Source organism: Cnephaeus nilssonii, assembly GCF_951640355.1.
Source record: "Cnephaeus nilssonii genome assembly, chromosome: 7".
Lineage (NCBI taxonomy): Eukaryota > Metazoa > Chordata > Mammalia > Chiroptera > Vespertilionidae > Cnephaeus > Cnephaeus nilssonii.
Window position 1 is genome coordinate 50076799 of NC_137078.1, and position 23430 is coordinate 50100228.

The following is a 23430-nucleotide window of genomic DNA, read 5'->3' on the forward strand; positions in this document are numbered from 1 at the left end:
ATTTCAAGATTTTATTCAGCTTAAGGTGAAGAAAGCAAATCTCACAATGGTGTTTGTCCTCAATTTGATCCTAACATTCTCTCCTTTTATTTGTCCTTGGCTTTTATATAGATTCTAAAACTTCTATATAGAAATTAAATTTTTGTAGATGTTTGGATCAGCATCACACAAACACTATTAGAATATTAGCCAATCAATGCAATGGATTACAATTTCCATAGATTTTCTTGTGCACTTTTGCAAAACTTCATTATTTACATGGTTGTTGAACGGAGGCTATTGCCAGTTACTATAACAGCAGGTCAAATATTATGTCCATTGCTGATGAGTACTTCTATTCCTTGACAAGATTACCAGTGCAGCTTTTTGATGTTTTCTACACAATGGAATTAATATTATTCCAGAAGGCAATAGTAATGAACTAAATTTCACATCCACAAAGAAGACTGGACAGCAGGGCAGTCTTGCACCTTCGTCTTTATCTGTAATCAGGTGCTTTATCACCACAAATCCTGTCTGTCAAGTTCCCTCAAATAAGCTGGATTTATTAGCATAGGTTGTTACCCCTTGTTCTGATAATGAGCTCCACTACTGGTGGTGGCTCAAAGAACCACAGGAAACAAAGCAGAGGACCTGTCATTAGACAGCAGACTACATAGGCAGTGGGGACTGGATATGGCTTTTAACTCCACACCATTGATGGTAATTTTTGGTTGCTTGCTTGATTTGCCTGGGGCAACTAAAAACATCACCTTAGGCCAATTCAAGCTAACTGTCAGCCTATGCAGTGGTGCTAAATTTGAGAAATGATTGACAACTTTATATATATACTCAGATGTGTGACCCCTAGTTCATAATCATTAGCATCCAGCACTCAGTCAGGGCTGGCCTGCCCCAAAGACATTAGTGGAGGCCAGCCCTCTGATAAGACCAAAGAGCTCTGGGGAGGAGCAGCAGCACATTCTCACCCAGGTGTTCACAGTTTTTGTTGCATCACTGACCATCCCTGCACAGGAAAAGCTGGACAGCTTAGGGCCTTGTGATGACCTTGTTTGATACTCATTTGTGTGCAGGGGTGGTTCCGGCTGGACACCATCTGGCCTGACTTGGCCAGCCGTTTCATCATGTGCTGCCTCTCTGTGATGATGGATTTCTCTGAATAGCCGAGAGGGTCAAGCATTAGCTAAGTAAGTAAAAAACAATGTGTAAGCTCTGACATTGCTCATCACATTTCCTCTCAATCTAGAAAATCATAAAAACTGTCCTTCTGTGACTTGACTATAATTTTAGGGAGCACAGACACTTATAAAAGTTATTATTATAATACTAGAGGCTCAGTGCACGAAAATCGTGCACTGTGGGGGGTTTTCCCCAGCTCGGCCTGCGCCCTCTCACAGTCCAGTAGCCTTTGGGGGATGTCTGACTGACTGCTTAGGCCTGCAGGGAGTGAGCCTAAGCCATCAGTTGGACATCCTTAGTGCTGCTGCGGAGGCAGGAGAGGCTCCTGCCACTGCCGCTGAACTCACTAGCCATGAGCTCAGCTTCTGGCTGAGCAGTGCTCCCCCTGTGGGAGTGCACTGACCACCAGGGGCAGCTCCTGCATTGAGTGTCTGCCCCTTGATGGTCAGTGAGCATCATAGTGTCTGGTCATTCCACCATTGGGCCAAAACCGGCTCTCCAACATCCCCCAAGGGGTCCTGGATTGCTAGAGGGTGCAGGCCAGGCTGAGGGATGATCAGGGTGGATGATCAGGGCCAGGGAGGGACACAGGAGGGCTCCAGGGCGTGTTCGGTCCGTCTTGCTCAGTCCCAATCTGCCGGACCCCAGCAGCAAGCTAACCTACTGGTCAGAGTGTCTGCCCCCTGGTGGTCAGTGCACATCCTAGTGACTGGTTGACCAGTAGACTGCCCCTTGGTGGTCAGTGCACGTCATAGCGAGCAGCTGAGCAGCCTTGGTATATCATTAGTATATTGCGCTTTGATTGGTTGAATAGCTGACAGGACGACCAGACACTTAGCATATTAGGCTTTTATTATATAGGATCTGCATATTGTATCCATCAGCTTTACATTCTAACCACATCTCAAACTCAATTCTTTCTACATTTATTCTTTAAAAAAAATATTTTTTTTTTGCTTGCTTCTAGTGTTCTGGTGCTTGATCAAACTTGTACCAAAAGCTAAAATCAATAGGAACGAACTGTTGGACCCCTCATCTAAAAACAGGCTGATGTTAGATGAGCTGTGCAATGAAGGGTGATACATTAGTTAGGGAAAGACACTTAAAATTATACAGGAAATATGACTTTGCACCCAGTCTCAGGAAAAAACATCCAAGGAAGTAAAGCATTCACCAGGATCATCTCCAGCTTCTATCTTTGCTGAACTTTCTAAGATCTCTGCTGCTTCCAAAGAATGTCTTTCTCTTCAAACTTGGCCTTGAGAACTTTCACTTACCCTTTGGGAAAAATCTACTCCCTACCTACAGGGGCTGGAGCAGATCCAGTGGCCTTCCCAAATTTGTTATTCAATGGAGAGAGGAATATGCAGGAGCTCCAGTGCAGGGTGGCCTCTAGCCGTTCACATCCTGTGGCAATCTCACATGGGGGAATCCCCACACGGAGCCTTCTTCAGGCCTTCTCACCAGTGTAGTTGTTCATACTTTATTTATCTTCAGTTGCCCAGTAGATATCTGCTAGCTCACTGGGAGACGGTAAAGTTCTAACCACAGATAACTTTTGTTTGGCCTGCATAGTGTCCTAAAAATTAGAAAATTTCACCCAAAAATATCTTTAAAATTTTCATTTTAATTTTTTTAGCTTCTTTGAAAAAAAATAAGATGTGGTGATTCTAGAAGGCATTTCCAGAAGGCAACAAATGGCTGAGCCCAGGAATTCAGCTTTGTAGGCAGGCCGTGGGATCTCCTCTGCTACAGGCCTGTCACTCCCCTGTGTCTTGTACTTTTCTTCCTCCTTTGGGTTTTTGACTTCTGCTTTAAAAGCATAAGAAGGAGGAAAAATATTCCAGACAGGACACCTCTCTCACAGTGGAGTTGGCAGAAGTCGTTCATTTCAGAGCAGTACTGGGTTCTTTATTCTTACTTTTCTCAAATATTCTCACTCTTTCAAATTGTGATTCTTGGGTCTTCCAGGAATAAAAATAAAATGTGTCTTTTATTAAACTATATATTCTCTGTGGCTTTTGTTTAGCTACATAAGACTTGACAGATGCTTTGAATTGTCACATATGAAAATTGGATCAAATACCTAATCCAAGGCCTCAGCTTCCTTCCATCAGAGAAATGAAAGGATCTCCTTCTGCCAGGGCTGGTGGAGGTTCAGAGGGGATTGTCACATTCTCCATACCTACAACCTCATATAATCACAGAGTTAGAGCTTCTTAGAAGAAGCCTTATAATCTACTTATTTCAATATAACGCTGTACAAAGATCTCCTCTAGAATATGTGATCATTTCTAGGAATAAAGAACCCTACCATCAAACTTGCCCATTCTGTTTTTAGACATGTCCTCTTTAGCATACGTGTAAAGTGTGTCCTTGCTCATAGAATTGTTGCAATAGGACTTCTAATTGTTGTTTGGTTCTAGAAAGTTCTTCCTTTTACTGAGCCAAAAATCATTTTATAACTTCTCTTTTATAACTTTTTCTCCTAATGATCTCCCATGAAACTTCTCTGTCTTTTCCTCATAAAATCTTTTCAAATATTTGATGACACTGTTTCTTTCCATAGTCCTATCATATGTAGTTTAGACATTACCAGTTATTACAGTGGTTGATTTTATGAAATGGTTTGCAGAATGTCCACCATTTTAATAAACATATACTTGATAGTACATTTTTTAATGTAAGTCTTTTTATTTTAGAACTAGAGGCCCGGTGCACAAAATTCGTGCACAGGGAGTGGGTTCCTCGGCCCAACCTGCACCCTCTCCAATCTGGGAGCCCTCAGGGGAGCCCTCTCCAATCCAGGAGCCCTGACAGCTTGGGCCCAACCCCGTGTTTCTCTGCTCTCTGCGGGGCCTGGCCACTCCGCGCCTGCTGCCCAGAGGCTCTCCGCAACCCAGAGGCCCTCCGCGGCCAGGGCGGGACACTTGCCTCGTTGCTGCAGCAATGAAGCAAGCATTCCGCCAGGCCACTCACACTGCCTGCTCTCAGCAGCCACCCCCTCAGGACTGGGGGACTCCAGTGGGGCTGAGGGGACTGGGTGCCACCATCTTGTGGCTATGGGTGCCTCCATCTTTGTGATGGAGTGATGGTTAATTTGCATATTACCCTTTTATTAGATAGGATGTTGAATATAATACCTAGAAGTAAGTGAAACAGGCCTTTCTATCTTAATTTCAGCAAAGGTCTCCTAGGCAGAGATTATAACAATAGGTGCCAAAAGGGCTGCCAGTTGCATAACTGCAGGGGGCACATTCTCATCATGGTCTATGTGAACAGGACGCCCTGGAGTTGTGCATGCTGTGCACAGCCTGTGTGATCCCACATGGATGACCCAGACATATGCTAGAGAGAAGTGCTGGAAACACATGCAGGGTATGCATTACCCTATCACTCACTATCACACACAGAGGAAGAAGCTGGTGGTGAGGATTTCATTGGAGAGAGAGAGCTAAAAATGTGTTGATTTCTCTGTTTCCACATCCACCTGCTGTGGATGAGAAGGAACAGGATGCTTGCATTTGGAAAATACAGTGACTGATATGTATCTGAGATATAACTCTATCATATGGGAACAGTATTCTAGATGTGATCAGATCAATGAACTTGATCTGAACACAGAAGAACTTGTACGTGTAAGAATGCAAATCAATATCACATTGATGCTTTTAGTTGCTATGTCACAAAATTGCCTTATATGGAGTTTCCAAGTAACTATCCAGGTATATCTCAGATGAACTATAATTCAGTCAGATATCTTGATATTTTATACTAGAGGCCCGGTGCACGAATTTGTGCACCAGTGGGGTCCCTCGGCCTGGTCTGCACCCTCTTGCAATCTGGGATCCCTCAGGTTGATGTTGGACTACTGGTTTTGGCCTGATTCCCGCAGGCCAGGCCAAGGGACCCCACCGGTGCACGAATCCGTGCACTGGGCCTCAAGTGTGCATATAAGTTCTTTGGTTAATCTCTTCCAGCCCTCCCCCCTTCCTCCTTCCCTCTGATATTCATCAGTCTGTTCCTTATTTCCCTGCCTGTGCATTGAGCATCTGCCCCCTGATGGTCAGTGCACATCATAGCTACTGGTTGAATGGTCGAATGGTCAAATGGTTGGATGGTCACTTAGGCTTTTATATTCATAGATGGGAAACAATTATTTTGAGGCAAAATCAGAATCACCTTGCTTCAGAGGTAGCATCACTAAACATGGATTTAGACTGCTTTTGTTTGTGTCTTGTCTACTAGTTGGCCAACCCATTAATTTTCTCATTAGTACCATGAAAATAATAATACCTCCCCTATCCCAAATGTGAGAATTTGATGAGAAAATGTGTGTGGGTTGGAAGTACTGGATAAATACTGGTACTATTCTGTCTCTTTGATGACACCCTCAATGGTTTGCTCATCCCCAGCCACACTGAAGGGGACAGTATAACACAGGAGCTGAGAGCCCTTGCTAAGGAGGTGTCACCACGTATAAGCATGTGACTTGAGCAAATTACTTCACTTCTCTGCTACTCAGCACCTTTCTCTGTAAAAAGGGGAACTAATATTATTTGTGTATAAGATGAACATGGCATTTAAAGCATTTAGCGCAGAACCTGGCACACAGCATATATTCAGTAATTTTTTAAAAATTGTCATTCCTGCTGCTGCAACTATAGTAGAGTTTCCTAATTTGCTTTGATAACAAGGCCTATAACTGTCCTCCAGAAATCTGGACAAAGAGTCTCTTTGAAACATGCTTAACCACTGTGCTTGCTCTGGGAATGACTGAAGAGCCTTTAATGTAGTAGGTCTGAAAATGAGTAGCCAGTTTCCAGCAGGAGGAGGTAGATGGAGGAATGGCTACAGAATGCCATTTTGACCAGCTCTCATTCATTTTTACCCACATTTCCTAAAAAAATCTCTTGCCAGTTCCTTTGAGACATATCCTCCTCCACATTCTAGGTGTCCTGACCATGTCCCCGAAAGTGACAAGGTTACTTTGATTCTATCACTTTCATTTCTTCCATCAACCCCTCCCTTTATCAAATTAACTAAAGAGGACTTGTTTGCATCATGGATTCCTATGAATCCACCTCCCTGCCTGTCCCTCTATTAATGCCACATTGTTTGTTCATCTTCCCCGATATCATCTGCTTTCCTGCTATGCTTCCCGCTACCTCTCTGGACTCTAGAGGACAAGTTGCATTGTTTGTCATTTTCTGTGGTGTCATTTATGTTTCCTGCTGTATTATAATCCTACTACTTCTCTGGACTGTAGGGGCCAAGTTGCAAAGGAGTAAATTGCAATAAGATGGAAAAAAGTAAACTTAGGCTTGTCCTGGGCAAGATTTGAGATTTGGGTTATAATAGTACCTAACAACCCTTTTATAATAAAGAGCTCCTTGTACACTTTTAAAAAATAATTATAAGCCTAATACTTTAAAAAAGACTATTTTTAAAAATATATATTTTATTGATTTTTTACAGAAAGGAAGGGAGAGGGATAGAGAGTTAGAAACATCGATGAGAGAGAAACATCGATTCAGCTGCCTCCTGCACATTCCCTACTGGGGATGTGCCGACAACCAAGGTACATGCCCCTGACCGGAATCAAACCTGGGACCCTTCAGTCCGAAGGCCGACGCTCTATGCACTGAGCCAAACCGGTTAGGGCAAGACTATTTTTATTCTGGGATGATAATTAATAATGTCTTCCTATGAGAAAGCCAAATGTACCATAATGAGATGACACATTATAAATCCTGATAAAAGCAAACAAAAAGAGAAAACATTTTTATTTAGCTTGGGCCACCTTGTCCTCTGCAAATTTATTTCTTCTAGACTTGTGGAAATCCTGAGAATAGCTTGCAAACAAATAGTATTACCTTAATAAACCCTCAATTAAGAGTTGCTGGCTATGGCTTTAACTGGAATTATTAAAATCAAATCATTTAGTGGGGAAGATGCTATTTATATTAAAGAAAATAAGGATTTAAAACTCTATTATTTGTTTTCTTTTTCTTTGTGTTTTAATGTTAAGACCTTTTTTAAAAATTACTAATTTGTTGTAATTAAGTCTTCAATCACTAGGTAGCCGAATTAGCTGTGTTTAGGGAAGGAGGCATGGTAGAAAAGCAAGAGCTCTTTCTGATCAGAAAGATCTGTTTCTTCTACTCATAAGGTGGTTGACCTTCATTAAGCTGGTAAACCTCTTTTAGGGTTGGTTGTATCATCTATAAAAAGATAAATAACACCTACCTTATAAGACTGCAGTGAGAATGAGAGATGTTGTACGTAAAGAGAATAAAGTGACGGGAACAGCATAAGTAGTGATTGAAGTGTGGTTACATATTATAAGGATGAACAAGTTACCATTTTCTGATGAGGAAACTGAGGGTTGGACACTGTCAGTAGCTTTCCCTAAGTCACACAGCTATTCCATGGCTGTAGTAATCACTGTCAGCCAGTTTTGCTGTGATAACCAATAACTCTCAGATCTCAGTGGCTTTACTCATCAAAGGTTTGTTCCTCATTTGAGTCCCTGTCCATTGTGAGTTTGCAGGGGGTCTCTGGTCCATGCTGTCCCCACTTGGGAGTAAAGGCTGAGGGGAGCACCATCATCTGGAACGTTGATGCTCGCTGAGGCCAGGGAAAGCAAGGTGGAGAATCCTGTTCTTAAAAGGTTCTACCCAGAAGGGAGACCCATCATTTTTCCATTCATTTCTCATTGGCCAGAACAAATCCTATGGCCATGCCTAACTTCAAGGGGATGGAGACGTGCAAGCCTCTCCTATATCCTAAAGAGAAGAATCAGATATTGGTGAATAGTAACACTTTCCACAGTAATAGAATTGCCTTTCAAGCCCAGGTCTCTGATTTGCATATGGGCAAAACAGGGTAGCCAGAGCCTGTCACCTCTTTCTAAACCAGTTCTTCAGCACATGGTCTTCTTGGTATGTCAGAAGAAAATTCTCACAATTTGAATATCACAATGTGTAACTGCGCAAATCTAAGTGCAAAATCATGATGTCAAGCAAAATGAAGGGGATTTGTGGATTTCCTAATTTTTGTATTTATGAGTAATTGAAACTAAGTACTTTCCATTTAAGATTTTGCTTCTTTCTTCATCACTTGGTTGCCTGTTAAGTCAGTAGAACTGTATTTCTCCTCTTGACTTCTTTCCCCGAATGCTAAATGCTACTTTCTCCATACCATAGCACGCTCCAGTGGTTACAGCTTTGCCTTTTCCCCTTTGGCTTACAGCTGACGAAATAACCTCAGTTGCTTTGTGTGACTATGGAACACATTTGAGAGACAAGGCCAAGAAATTCCCTGCTTCTGCTTCTAATGCTGCACAATGTTGGCTCATCAGTGCACTTCTCCTGTATCCCCACCTGACTGACCATTTAACTTAGGGATAACAAGCCCTGGGATGCCAGCCCTGCACAGGTGCAGACAATAAACCCTATAGTCATTGAGTCCTCCTCAACCAAAATATGGGATCTGATGTAGCCTTTACCATAAAGGGTTACAAAACTTTCCATATTTCAAGGAATCACCAGATTCTTTTTTTCCCCCACATACATTTGTAGAGCTCACAAGCTCAAGGTTTTGCTGTTTTCATCTGCCGTCCTGTTGGTTTATTTTCACTACTTTGACTTTTCCTACCGTTGGCTGGTGGATAATCTCTCCAACTCCCATTTCAGAATGGTCTTTTCCCCTTTGTATGTTATTTGATGCTTGGTCCACATTCCCATTTCACGTATCAAAATAGGAACATTTCATTAATTCAGAATCTATGATCACTCCAACAATAACAAAACTTTTCTTTAACCTTTGTGCTCCTAGGGAGGAAGGGTTGGCAGCACAATTATTAGTGAAAGCATATTCAAGCTCTTTCAGGGGTGCTATTTCCATAAAACTAATACGTTAATGACCCAAAATTTTTTTAGTTAATATCCATTTCTCCAGGACTTTATCAGGTAGGACTTTTTTAATCGAGTTTGAGTTATAATATGAATTTGTAAGTAACAAAGCTTTGTCTTTATTTAAAAATAGATGCTATCTTTCAGATGGTTTGTTGTTATATGAGGTTCACTATCACTGCCTCCCATATGAACAACCCAGTCTTCTGCTCCAAGCCATGCATCTCCTTCAACCTGAGTTTAAGAAGTGCCGTGTTTTTGTCTACACAATCAAATCCAAGGGCTCACAGTCCCCTCCCCGGGTCCTTCTAGCTGTAGAGAGGAAGAGAACCAGATGATCCAGTCAGCTGTTTGCGGTGCCAGAATGCTGGGAGATCGGGGCTGCTCTGTTTTCCTGGAAGAGCCGAGTGTCACTTAAACCAAATGAAGCTGTAAAACTTTTTAGGAATGGTTGCCCTTCAGGGTTCGAGGGTGTGGACTATTCGATTTACTCTAATCAGAAAACACAGGTGTGGTAATCAATAAAATTCCCGCGCTTCCTGTGGTAATCAATAAAATTCCTGTGCTTCCGTTTCTTTTCACTAGCCACACTATTGAGTCACTGCGCCTGGAGAACGTTGGGAGGAAAAGAGTTGATGGAACCGAGAACATCTTTCCCTGAGATCAGTGGCCTTCCAGTTATTACTGTCTCCACTGGTGGTTATGCTTCCTTACCTCTGGGAAGTGGGAAGGAAGAGAGCAAAGTGTTTAAAAGTGTGGGTTCTGAAATCATGGAGAATGGGATTTGAATCTCAGCTGTGCTACTTGGCAGCTGGCATTTAACTTATTTGAACCTCAGTTTCTTCATCTGTATAATAGGGATAAAAATGACACCTTACAGTTGTGAGGATTCAGTGAGTGAAGCACTTAGCATAGAGCCTGATACATGGACAAGTCAAAGAAGAGTCTGATATTAGGCCGAGTGGAGCCTACGTGGAGTTCTGAGTACTTCGAGTATTCTCTGTTTCTCATGGCGACCAGTAGAGTCAGACATGTGTAGCTGCTTAGGAAACGCTGGATCAAGTCAGCAAACCTAGTCTCTCATTGTATCATTGCTCTGCTCAGTTCCTCTCCCCAGTTTCAATGCCTATGGTTTGGAAAGCATTTTTTTGGCTATTAGTGGAAAATCATAGACATGGCCAGCTTGTTAATATATAACAAATGTACTCATATGTAAGTGGGCCAGAGTCGGAAAAATAATTATTTATGACTTTTATACACCTTCTTCACATTGTCTCTTCCAATGGGAGTATCCAGGAAAATATGGCTTGCATTTCTTATATCATTTATTCAATGAATACTTATTTGATTAAATACTTTCTAAATTCGTGGCTACTGGATTGACACTGAAGGAGAAAGCAGAAACTTAGCCTGGGGTTGGAGAAGTTAAGAAATGCATGCAAACTACACAGTATGATGTGCCACATGAGAGGCACAGACAATGCAAATTAGCAGAGGTGGTGATCTCAGAGCAGTGATTTGACACACCAGAGCTCTGTCCAATCCCCTTTCCTTAATGAAGTCATCTTCTCCTGTCTCTTCTCCTTTTTCTCCTCTTCCTTTTTTTCTGTTCCAAATCACAACTTCCATTAATGTTTGGGCTACAGAAACCAGGACAGGGTCTACAGACACTGGCAGAGTCTACTTTCAGCTTGAAAGACTTAAGTGGGGAGGTCTTGGCTTGAGGAATGTCTTTCCCCCCAAGCCCCATCTACCTTGCTACCTCCTACACATCTTCTAAGGCTTCTCTTAAGCATTGTCTCCTCTGTGAGTGTTTCCCTGGACAAACATTTTGGGGTAGAAATGGGGAATGTATTTATCTATATATAAAAGCCTAAGCAACTGAATGACTGAATGACAGAATGACTGGTCAACTGGTTCCTATGACGTGCATTGACCACCAGGGGGCAGACGCTCAATGCAAGAGCTGATCTCTGGTGGTCAGTGCACTCCCACAGTCAATCTCCTGTGGCCGGCCAAGTTCCTGCAGTGGGCCAACCTCCTGCGGTCCCTTCCCCTAGCTGCCCCCCCCCCCTCCCCTGATCAAGCCAAGGGACCCCACCCGTGCACGAATTCCTGCACTGGGCCTCTAGTAAATAATATAATGATTTGAAAAGAATAAGAACATAAATATTCTTTATTTTGCTTTCAGATTTCTTAGTGGTTATGCCTCCCCAATAGCCTCTGTTTCTCTCTTCTCCATCATGGTTAGTCCCTTATTTCTCTTGGTGTAGAATCCCTGGGAGAGGATGGTAAAGAATAATCAGGGTGTCAGGCTAGAGGAAATAATAATGTCATTAGTGAGAAGTGATGCTCAACATCACAAAGAATGGGTACATGGCTGGAAATGGTGGGGGATGGGATAGTATAGGAATATTAGTCAGAAGGTACTTCTGTCTGTATTGCACCTTCTACCTATTTCCATCAGATCACTTATCACTTTACTTTGTCATTCTCTGTTTACATCTCTGTATAGATTTCAGACTTGAGGGCAGACAGAAATTCTGTTCATCTTTGAGACCTCAAGCATAGTAAATACCATTGATTTCCCATGGCCACTAAAGAAGTTCATTGACTCTCCTATTTCAACTGATATATCTGCAGATTCTATCCAACTCAGAAATGGGGATACAAGGAGAAACCTTGCCTATCTGATTACTCACAACTCTACATTAGGGATGACCCTTTGAGTTTGCCACTCTGTCCACTGTACATGCCCTCTCAGCCTTTCCTATACCTGATTCCCATGGTTCACTAAATGGTTCACTGGAATTAAGCTAATTAAGGAGGCTTATTAAAGAAGGCTGGAAAACAATTCAGATTTGAAGTTAAATCATTGGACATTTGCTCTTCATTCTTCAGCTTCTCAGTGGTACACCTCTGAGTGACACAAGCTAATGTTGGAGGAGGTCAGGTATTAGGAAGCTCTGGTAAACTTAACCATCTGCATATTGTGTTCTTCTGAAATGCTTACATTGTCTACTTCCTACTGGGGTTTGATGTAGTGTTGATAAAAGAAGGTAGCTCTGGGGTCACATCAAATCATCATGCATGTCTGTTACATCTGAGGAGAAAGTCCTGATGACTTGACCTTTAACTGTAGGAGAAAGATAAACCTTTATGGGGAAACTTACTTCTCCCATCTATTTATTCATTCCTTCATTCCTTGTTTGAACACTGTGAAAGGCACTGTGATAGGTGCTGGGGCTAAAAGGGTAAAAGATGTGGTATCTGTTTTCAAAGTCCATGAGGGTAAATTATCTCTCTGATTGCAGTGACAACATAGTCCAGGGGTTAGCAAACTATTTCTGTAAAGGGCCAGATGGTAAATATTTTAGATTTTTATTTATTTATTTATTTTTGGCTATCAGGTCACTTATAACCACTCAATTCTGCCACCAAAGAAGCCATAGTTAATTCATAAACAAATAGGTATGGATGTCTTCCAATAAAAATGTATTTAGGATAGTGAAATGTAAATTTCATGAAATTTGCATGTATCATATAATATTATTCTTTTGATTTTTTCCAACCATTTGCAACTGTAGCAACCCTTCTTAGCTTGTGCACTATACAAAAAAGAGGCAGGGGGCTGGGATTGGCACTTGGGCCATAATTTCCAAGCCCTGGTGGTCACTGGTTGGTTAGATGATGTGTGTGTGATTCCTAAGTCCAGATCTTTTTCAGTCAAAGCAAAGATCCAAACAGCATCATAGGAGTAATCCTTGTCTTTTCTACTCTCCTACCTCTATTAATCTCCTGTCCTCCAAATCCCAACTCCACAGGTCTTTCTACAAAACAGAAATCTTTTTATAAATTTTTGATACTACCAAGGACATCCGGGGACTTGTTTTCCTGTGAGAAAATGAAAATGACTCCAATGACTATTTGGTCTCTAAAACAGTTTAATTTAGTATTTTTCTTTTTCTCCTTTCCCTATCTCCATACTAGAAATTAACATAAAAATTCCTTCTGGCTAAATTCCCAATACATTTTCACAGTGAACATTTTCTGAAGTGAAAATTAGTAGCTTTCTTGCAGTTTTCATCAGGGATGTGAAATCGTGCTGCTCACAGGGGTGAAAAACTCAAGCCCCATTTATGAATTAATGCATGCTGCTGAGGGTACCTCGCTGTCTTCCTAGTGCCAGGGATTCATTTCTACAGAATCCCGAACATCTAAAGAGTGTATTTTAATTTACTTCCTCATTCCACCAGTGAGAGAATGCCATTTCCTATTTGCACAAATAAATTAATATATAACAACTGGTACCTATATAAGATTATATTATTTACACCATCCTTAGGGGTTGGCAACACTTGGACAAATTATAATGTCTCTCCCTAGTCCCTCCTCCCTCCATCCCCATTTTTATCCAGGTGAAACCTAGAAACAGTGAGCATTAAGAACACCCTGAAATGGGAATCAGGAGTCTGTGGGGTTAAGCATTTATGGAAGAGGGAGCCCAAGTCCTATTAATGCCTGCACAATGAGTAAGTACTTATAGGGCTTCCTTGTTTAAGCTTAAGATGCTACTTTCATATCTCGCATCTTCCTTCTTTGACAACCTCTGCCTCTCTCTAGTTCTAGCCAGCTGGTCCCCAAATCAGTCTGAGCCCTCAGTCTCAGAACCTAAGCTATTAGCCAGACACCCTCCCCCCCCCCCCCCCCACACACACACACATTGGGATGGCTATGGTCCTTTAGGTCAGAAAACTCTGATAGTATGGAAAATGAGAGCGTTTAGTAAGTACTCAATAAAAATGCTCCTATTTTGAAGACATTTAAAATGTTTCCTTCATTTATACTCCAAGCATTTCTTGAACTGCTATTCGCTTCTGAGAATACAGAAAAATAAAATAGAGGAGCTCATGTTCAAGTAGAAAAGGCAGCCGTAGACCATTCGGTGCAGCACAGGGGGTGAGTATAAAAGTGAGCTATGTCCAGGCAGTATGGGGCCCAGAGGTGGGCGTCATCAGTACACTTGGGCACATCAAAGAAGGTAGTGTTGAAGAATGAATAGAAGTTTGTCAGGTAGTCAAGGGTGGAAGTATGTTCCCGTTAGAGGGATAGCACAAGATTTGTTTTGAGAGAGAGTTTAGGGTAGCAGGGGTGGGGAAAATGGTCACAGTGAAGCTGATGAGAGACGCTGGGGAGAGTTGATGAAGGGTCTTGAGTGTCGTGCAAAGAGGACTGGGCTCTGACCTGTTCAGTGGCCCTTTAGGATGGGTGGGAAAGCAGAAAGACATTAATGAGGTGACAATCACTTGCAAGTGCGGCTGAGTTAGACTAAAGCTCCATGTGTCCAACCTGTCACCTATACATGAGGAACCTGGGGCCAGAGGTCAAGTCACCCAGCAAAAACCCTGACAAAGCAAGGCAAGGACTAGGAATAGGTCATCTGAATCCAATGCTTTAAAATTCCTCCACACCAAGGCCCTCTCACTTAAATCTAGGCTTCTGCATCAAAGCCTTGCTTTCTACCTCCTGGATCCAAATACAACTACTGATTCCAGCACCGGTTATGAACTGCATCTTCCCTGCCTTCTGAGCATCGGAACAGCTAGCCTCCTGGGAGTGGGGACTCAGCGAGGAGCAAAGATGGGAATTTTACAAGGAGGAAATGACCCGATTACAACGCCTTGCAGATGCAGAAGCAACATAAAAACCCCAAGCAGATGGAGAAAGGCTTCTTTCTTTCTCTTGCGTTTGCAATCGAGGGTCTGTTTTACAAGAAGCAATGCGACAGGCACACTGTAGCTGCTCCCTGCTCTTCTCAGTGCCCAGAGCCACCTCCCCGCCTTCCCTAGGGCCTAGCAGGAAACACACCAGCCTAAGCACATCGTGTGTGTGTGTGTGTGTGTGTGTGTGTGTGTGTGTGTGTGTGTGTTCAGATTCCAGGTGCTGGGGAACCCGCGTCCCGGAGCAACAGACCAGGAGCTGGGTCTCCTCTCACTTAGGGGCCCAGAAGAAGGGCTAGAAGCTGAGCCTCCCCCGGGCTGGGTTCCAGCACAGCCTTGGCTTCCCCGCAACCTGGGCGCTTGCCTTCTCTCCTCCCTTAGCAACCGGGCGGCTGTGGATACCGTCCGCGGGTGGGGGCCCGGGAGGCTGCGGGTGGCTGGGGCGCAGGGGCGGCGGCAGCCCAGCCCAGGTGCCACGCGAACGGGCGACCGCAGTGCGGAGGCCCCGGGAGCGCGATTGCCAGGGCGCCAGCGTGCAGCGGCCCCAGGCAGCCACCCTCCGCACCTGCCGCGGGGTCCAAAAAACGATCCTGCAAAAATGAGCCATTCTCACCCCTCTGGGTAAGTGACAACGGCAGCTTTTTTTTTTTTTTTTAAACTGCAGCTTTTCCACGCCGTGGCAGGTGGCGGCTTCAGGCGGCGGCCCCCTCCTTCTCCCTCCTGCTGCGGAGGGAAGGGGCGAAGGGGAGAGCGACAGGGGGGATGGGGCGAGGAGTAAAATAATAGGGATTCTGGGTTGCAGCGAGGATGGCAGAAATCCCAGGCTTCGTGTCTCCTCCCTCCCCCTTTCCTCGCTTCGTTCACGTTCATCCCCTCTGAAATGTTCACTGTGGAAGATCTAAAAAGGGGACGTGAGAAACGCATCCATTACGCAGGGACCTTAGCTGGGGTCAAGGCGACCCTGTGGCGGGGAGTGGAACGTATGTGCTTAAATGCAAACGTAGAGGTCACCAAAGTACGCATTCGTTGGCAGGTTTGGGATTGAGATAGACACATTCTCTCTGTGGCATCTGGCATACACACGAAGTGTGAGTTGACTTGAAGTTGAGGGTGGTTGCATTGTGAGGAGTGCCTCTCATTTCTGGGGTTTTATCTGCCCAATCCCCAGAGGAACGTAAGGGGCCTTTACTAGCATTTTGACCAGGGAAGGTGGTATGACACAGAAAAGGAAGGAGAAACGGGAGTTGTGTGCCTGTGTGTTTACAGGTGATCTTCCGTTGCACTCCTCCTCCGAAGACATATTTAGGCGATTATTCAATCCATTCTAGAAAGTTAACAAAGTCATTATTGGCTATTGCCCTCCTCCGCCCCCCCCCCCTCTAGTCTTGGTCCTTTTAGTGGAAGAGTGAATATGCAATTTCTGAATTAAGCAATGTAATGCATAATAAATAATTTTTTATTATGATACATCTAGTGAGTAGGTAGTATCCCAGTTGATCTTGCAACTAATTTGAAGATGTTTTCCTTTGTAACTGGATTTATTGCACATTTTCAAGAGCAGCAAATTAGCAGAGGACAACATATTTAAGATCATTTGGAGTTTGTAATGTCTAAAATACCGCATTCGTCTTTGTGCTTTGGATTTATAGTCAAACTTAAAGATTTAATTTTTTTTTTTGCCCTAACCGGTTTGGCTCAGTGGATAGAGCCTCGGCCTGCGGACTAAAGGGTCCAGGGTTCGATTCCGGTCAAGGGCATGCACCTTGGTTGCGGGCACATCCCCAGTAGGAGGTGTGCAGGAGGCAGCTGATCAATGTTTCTCTCTCATTGATGTTTCTAACTCTCTATCCCTCTTCCTTCCCCTCTGTAAAAAATCAATAAAATGTATTTTAAAAAAAGATTTAATTTTTTTTAACGAATTTTCTGAGTGTAATGACATAAACACAAATGTTTGAAAAAACTAAAGGCATACAAGGTGCCATGTTGGAAGTCAGTTTTAGAACTTTCTGGAAAGTGATGCAGCTATGACTAGACAAAGTTCTTATCTCAAATTGAATTTCGTCGAGGTGCTTCAGTGCTTTGATGCTGAACTCCCGTGCAGTTTCAGTTAGCCGTGGACCGTGTGGGATGTGGATGGCACTATTTTTCTGCAGCGGCTGTTTGCAGTATGTCCACATTCGGGAAAATGAATGTGTCAGTCATGGTTGTCTTCCTATGTTTTTCAAGTTTTTAGCTAAGTTAGAATCTGATTAGACCATTTAATCATCTATCTTAAAATGTGGAAAAACCTGTAGCTGCTTATTAAATTGTGCATGATTAAGATTTCAGAAATGGAAGTGAAATTTTTCCGAAGCTCCATTAGTTCCAAGGACAAATTTGGATCAGGACAAATTTGTGATCCAGTGAAAGGGTATGCTTCACAGTACTCTTCGAGAAAGATATTAAGATGTCAACAATAATTTTGCACTAAAATTGGAAGCTCCTGGAGTGTAGGCACCATATCTCATTAGTCTTTGTGCCCCCTTTACCTAGGACAAATGTGCTGCATAAAGTAAAGCTCAAGGAATGTTTGTTGAATGAATGGCATCATCTGACAGAACATCCGGTCTAGAGGTGGATGTATTCACATGGGAAAACCATATTAGAGCTTAACATTTATCAAGTGCTTACCTTGCGCCAGACTCTAGTCTAATGTTTTACACGAAATACCTCTATTAATCTTCGCATCTATTCCATAAGGCAGGTTCTAGTCACCCTTATTTTTACAGGTAAGGAAAGTGAGGACTGGGAACTTTCTAAAGATCTCACAGGAAGGCAGGTTCAGGGCTGGCACGCAAAGCCATGTAGTCCAGCTTCAGAGCCCATGGGCTTAAACCATCGTACTACATTACCACTCCTGGCCAACAGCTGAAGTTTGTGGGAGCCCTAAATATATAGCAATTCTTATCCAGATCAGACTGACATCTTACAGGTGGTAGCTGCACACAAACATCTAGTCTCTTAATATATGATTAGGAAATGATTTTGTTATAGTGTGTATAAGTACATATATATTTTGGTTTCGGATCATCAAAAATAAATGAATAAATGAAAATAATAAACATAACAACTCTAAATGTCTTAAAATCCACCCAAGAACAAAATTATTCAAATTGCTAAAGTTTTTCCCTCAATATAAGTAGTGATTATTTTTCTTGCCTGTGCTGCCATTTGGAAATAATAAAACTTTCAGTAGCAAGTAAAAGGTTTCATTAAAGCCGAGAAAGCTTTTCCATCATTACTGAAGCAGTTTGTACTTATTACATGTGAAGGATAAAGTGGTAATAAAGTGCAATTGTACAATAAAACAGAAATTTTAAATCCCTAAAATTTCACCGATCAATAAGTGACGCCCTGATGCTTTCTCTGGGGGCTTCCTTTTGAGTTCTGCTGCTTACTTAATTACAGCAGGAGACACTTGACGTACAAATTGCAAAGGGCCTGTGCTGACTTGGTTCAGATAGAGTTTGGAGTCAATAAAAGTAGTCTTAAAACTTCTGCCACAGATTATAATAAAGACTGAATCTGAGCTGCATTTCAATTTGGGGGAAGTCAAGTAGAAAGCACCGTTTCTGGCATTGCCATCTCCAATGAAATTGTCTTAGAGTGGAGAATTTCAGTTGGTAGTCTCTCTGGTTTGCTAAATCTCACCCCAAGTTGCCATTTGTTTGTAGGTTGTGCACTAATCCTAGAGATGGAATGGCGATTTTATACCCCTCAGTCATTCATGACAATAAAGTGATAATGCTCTCTTGGCTCCTTCAAAGGATCATCTCTGAATCCTTGGATCTTTTAAGTAGGAAGAGTCACATTCGTATGTAAATTTGCTTTGTAGAACTGGGAGAATGGGGAATATTATCGTTTACCACGACAAGATAAAAACACACAAGATGTTGTGTGTTTGGAAAGAGTCTGCCAAGACTTGGAAGCATTTTTGTTGTTGTTGTTTAAACTTATTAATTCACACTTTTTTTTTTTAATGTAAGTAAGTGTTTCTGTAGTAACAATATACTGAAGTGTGGTATAGAATTAACATATCCTTGGTACTCTCTGGTAACTCAGCCCTGCATCAAAAGCAAAGTAAAAACTACTGTAAGTAAAATTGTCCACTTTTAAATAGTAGATATGTATATCCAAAAATGACTCCCCCAAAATCACAAATCTGCCATGTTATTTAGTGGGAGCGTCCATTGTACTTTGTCTCTGCTTTTTTCATTAGTGAACAGTGTTATGCTTTGTATTTTGTAGTCACATTCTAGTCTGTTGCTCATCACCCACTCCCACTACCAAAGTAAGTAACACAGAATTTCAGATTTGAAGTCATTATGTATTTGATTTCCAATTGGGTAGTCCCTAATTAACCTCTTGTTAAAGAAGTAAATTGTTTCTGGTTAAATAAAGTGAATTGAATGTGCTCATTTTTTTTTTGTTGTTTACTTCCTCTCTTATTTTGTTAGAGATTCTGCTCTTTTGTTTTTATAGATGGGATGTCTTCTCTTAGCCCTTTGCTTGGCAAACCTGTTCATATAAGTAGGTAGAAATGAAAAGGGATTTGTTATACAATGTCACTCAAATCCTTGAATTCCTTTAGAGTTATATGCCAAAAATCACATAGTGTTCTATTACTGAAAATTGTTTTCAAAGATCTTTCAAATGACAACTCAGTTAGGTCTTTCCTTCAGTTATGTTGAAAGCAAAGGATTGGAAACAAAGGGTTGCAATCCTACTTGTTGCCCAGTTATGAAAAGCCATTTGTTGTATCATCCTCTCTAATAAAATGGTAATATGCAAATTAACCATCACTCCACTACATAAGCCACACCCACCAGCCAAGCCACGCCCACCAGCCAATCAGGGCAAGTATGCAAATTAACCCCATCCAAGATGGCTACAGCCACAGAGAGCAAGGTTTCTCAGGTAACAGAGGAAGCCAAGCTTTCCATAGCCGTTGCAGGCCTAAGCCTCCACTCAAGCTACAAAGTTTCAATTATAGAAGGTAAACAAATTCAAACAAATGGCGGCAGAATGGAGCTTGAGAGAGCAGGCCAGGGTTGCCGGCGGCAACAGGGGAAGCAAAGCTTTCCGCACACCCTGGCTGGGCTCACCCGCTTAAGGCAACAAAGTTTCAATTGTAGAAGGTGAATTAACTGCCACAGAAATGGCTGCCGCCCGGAGGGAGCAGCAGGAGGCTTGGCTCCACTCCAGGCTACAAAGTTTCAATTGTAGAAGGAAAATAAATTCCAGATACCAGGGCCTCTGCTTGGGTCGCCAGGGGGCGTGGCTGGCCTGCAAACCACCACAGGCCCCTCGCTCAGGCCACCCCACGCCCCAAGGGAACCCCACCCTGATCCGGGACACCCTTCAGGGCAAACCAGCTGGCCCCCACCCCTGTACCAGGCCTCTATCCTATCTAATAAAAGAGTAATATACAGATTGATCATCACTGCAACACACAATATAGCTGCCCCCATGTGGTCAAAGATCCTGCCCCCATGTGGACACAAGATGGCCACCACAAGATGGCCCCAGGGGAGGCCAGTTGGGAGGCACCCAGCCTGCAAGGGAGGGCAGTTGTGAGGGACCAGGCTTGCAAGGGAGGGCAGTTGGAGGTGATCAACCCTGCAGGAGAGGGCAGTTAGGGGTGACCAGGCTGGAAGAGGAGGGAAGTTGGGGGCAAACAGGCTGGCAGGGGAGCAGTTAAGCATCAACTAGGCTGGCAGCGGAGTGGTTAGGAGGTGATCAGGCTGGCAGGCAGAAGCGGTTAGGGGCAATCAGGAAGGCAGGCAGGCAAGCAGTTGGGAGCCAGCAGTCCTGGATTGTGAGAGGGATGTCCGACTGCCCGTTTAGGCCCAATCCCACCAGGATTGGGCCTAAACGGGCAGTCGGACATCCCTCCAACTTACTTTAGTTATTAATAACTAGAGGCCTGGTGCATGAATTCGTGCACAGGTGGGGTCCCGAGGGAGGTGAGAGGGTGGCCAGGATATGATCAGCCCTCCGGGCAGTTGGTGGGACGCCCTTGCCTGCCCAGGATCCAGATCCGTCCCACTGATGTTCACATTGGTTGTTGGGAGCCACCTGGAGGCCGCTTTTATATTGTTTCTTCCTTGCGGAGCATCTAGGGAGGGGAAGGGGCAGTGGTGCCCAAGGCCAACTTTCAGGAGGCCACTGGCGCTGTTAGGATCATGCTGGCAGCCCTGGTCCATCAGTGCCTGGCCTGTTCTCTGGAGATTGGACCTGCAGGACTACTGAGAGAGTGAGTGGCTGCCACCGGGCTGGTGGGCCGAAGGGACAGGTCGGTCAGCTGAGCGGCGCTCCTGCTGTGGGAGCGCACATACCACCAGGGGGCAGCTCCTGCGTTGAGTGTCTGCCCCCTGGTGGTCAGTGCACATCATAGCTACTGGTCGACCAGTCATTCTGGTCTTTTGGTAGTTCAGTTGCTTAGGCTTTTATATATATAGATTACATTTTTTTTTTCAAAGTATAAAAAAATTAAAACTTCTCTGACTAAATTTTCAATTAAAAAATCAGCCTCAAATAATTGACCTGGGGTTTATGTATTCTTGAGATATAATTTCCATTGACAACTTCAGATTCTATAAGATAATACTGCCATAATATTTTAAATGTTAATTACTAATTTTCGTATAGACCCAGAGAAGTTGTATGCAGATTGGATTATTGGATCTTTTCCTCCAATGGCTTACTGATTTTTCCATACAATTAGTTGAAAATGGTATGTACATTGGAATAATTTTATTATGTTCATAAGTTTAAAATAAAATAAAATTAAGTGAAGGCAAAATTTGTAAAAAAGAAAAAAATCTAGGATTCAACATTCATAATGGTTTGCAAATGTCTTTTCACCTTTCCCTAAACTTGAAATCCCAAATGATATGTGTATGATTTATATTTAAAAAAGGAAAAAGGATAAAGAGGACAATTAATTAAATCATGTTCAAAGTAAAACCCTTGGCACTACAAATAAAAATAGTGAGTGGACATATATTTATGCTTTTAATTAAACTATTTAAGATGGATGTATTTCTATACATTTACTTCATTAACTTAATTTTTTGTTTAAATGATCAACTGCTAGTCCTGATTGCTTTGGAGAAGACTTGTACAATGCCCTCAAAAAAGAATTAATTATTTTGGTATGCAGATACTACATTTTGATTTTTGTTTAGTTCCTTGCTTTGGCCTATCTCCATGATTATCAAACTTAAGCATGCAAAGAATTACTGAACAGAGTGGTATACACAAAACCATGTGTATTGTACTTTTTTTTGGATATTTTTGGATATTTTAAGGATATTTTTGACTACATAGTATATTTGCATCTTATACTGACTGAAAAAGTCAACCCAGATGTAAGATAGGACTCCATTATACCTCTGGTCTTCAGCTGAGCAGAAGCTACTTGGTTCTTTTACTCGCTCTCTTCTTGCAAATGTCCCAATTAGGGAACGTATCCTTCACTGACAACAGCAGTATTGCATTTTGTTTTATCAGAAAATATATCTGGGTTTAAGTAAATTACCTGAGAGCTTGCCTTTCTGGATTAATGTTTTTCTGGAGAAAAGAGAGAAAGAGGTGACAAGTTCAGTAGATGTAGCTTAAAAATCATGCTTTACTGAAACTCTGTCTCAGGTATTAGGATTAAAAGTCTATTGAGAATTGTTGTCAAGTCATTGTTTTTATAGGGAAATATAAGAACATACAAAAACCACACAAACATACAGGAAAGATACTTTAAAAGTGAAGAACATTTTAAAATGTAGATGTAGGACTCTGGTTTCCTTAACAACTTCTTGTTTTCTTGCAGGTCTCCTCTCACTCCCACTCTTATTTCCCTATCCCTTTTGTATGGTTAACTTTTTTTAGTCTATGGGCAGATTATTGTGAGTTGCAATTTTTTTTTTCTTCTTCGCCATGCTCTGGGGACTTTCATTGGAGAGCTTTGTTAACCTCTATTCACCCATCCCAGCTATCTACATGAATGTGGTAAGATCCTGAGGGTATCTGCTCCCCTTTTTAGATGTGTCACCAATGATTCTTTTCTGTTTGACAGATAAGATCATTCAGAATCAAAGTGTGGCAGTTTGGGTTTCTCTGTACTCAGCAAATATGTACTTTTTTTCTTCTGTCTAAGTCCACGTTACGTACTTAAATTGGTCACATTTCTGGTTATGCCTGTGTTATGGTCTGAATTTTGCCTCCCACCTCAGTTCAAATGTCAAAGCCCAAACTCCCAGTACCTCATATCTGACTGTATTTGGAGGTCTTTAATGAGGTAATTAAGGTTAAATGAGGTTGGTGGGTTGGGCCCTAATCTAACATGATCAGTGTCCTTAAAAAAAGATGAGGTTAGGACACACATGCACACAGAGAGAAGACCACTGTGATGATGCATGGAGAAGACAGCCATCCATGAGCCAAAGAGAGATGCCTGGAACAGGTCCTTCCCTCATGGCCCGCAGAAGAAACGAATCCTGCTGACACCTTGATTTTGGACTCACAGCCTACCAGAATTGTGAGACAATAAATTTCTGTTGTTTAAGCCACCCAGTCTG

At 42.5% G+C, this 23430-nt stretch overlaps 1 protein-coding gene across 1 annotated transcript in view; it reads left to right on the forward strand.

The window, feature by feature from the left end:
• Window positions 1–14457: 14457 nt before the first annotated feature.
• Window positions 14458–23430, forward strand: part of ERICH3 (glutamate rich 3) — a gene marked incomplete at both ends in the record, with an annotated part of 105212 nt that continues 96239 nt past the window's right edge. The window contains 5 exon segments of the mRNA XM_079777824.1: window positions 14458–14513; window positions 15095–15182; window positions 15184–15267; window positions 15269–15312; window positions 15314–15436. Coding sequence (XP_079633950.1) covers window positions 14458–14513; window positions 15095–15182; window positions 15184–15267; window positions 15269–15312; window positions 15314–15436 — 395 coding nt within the window.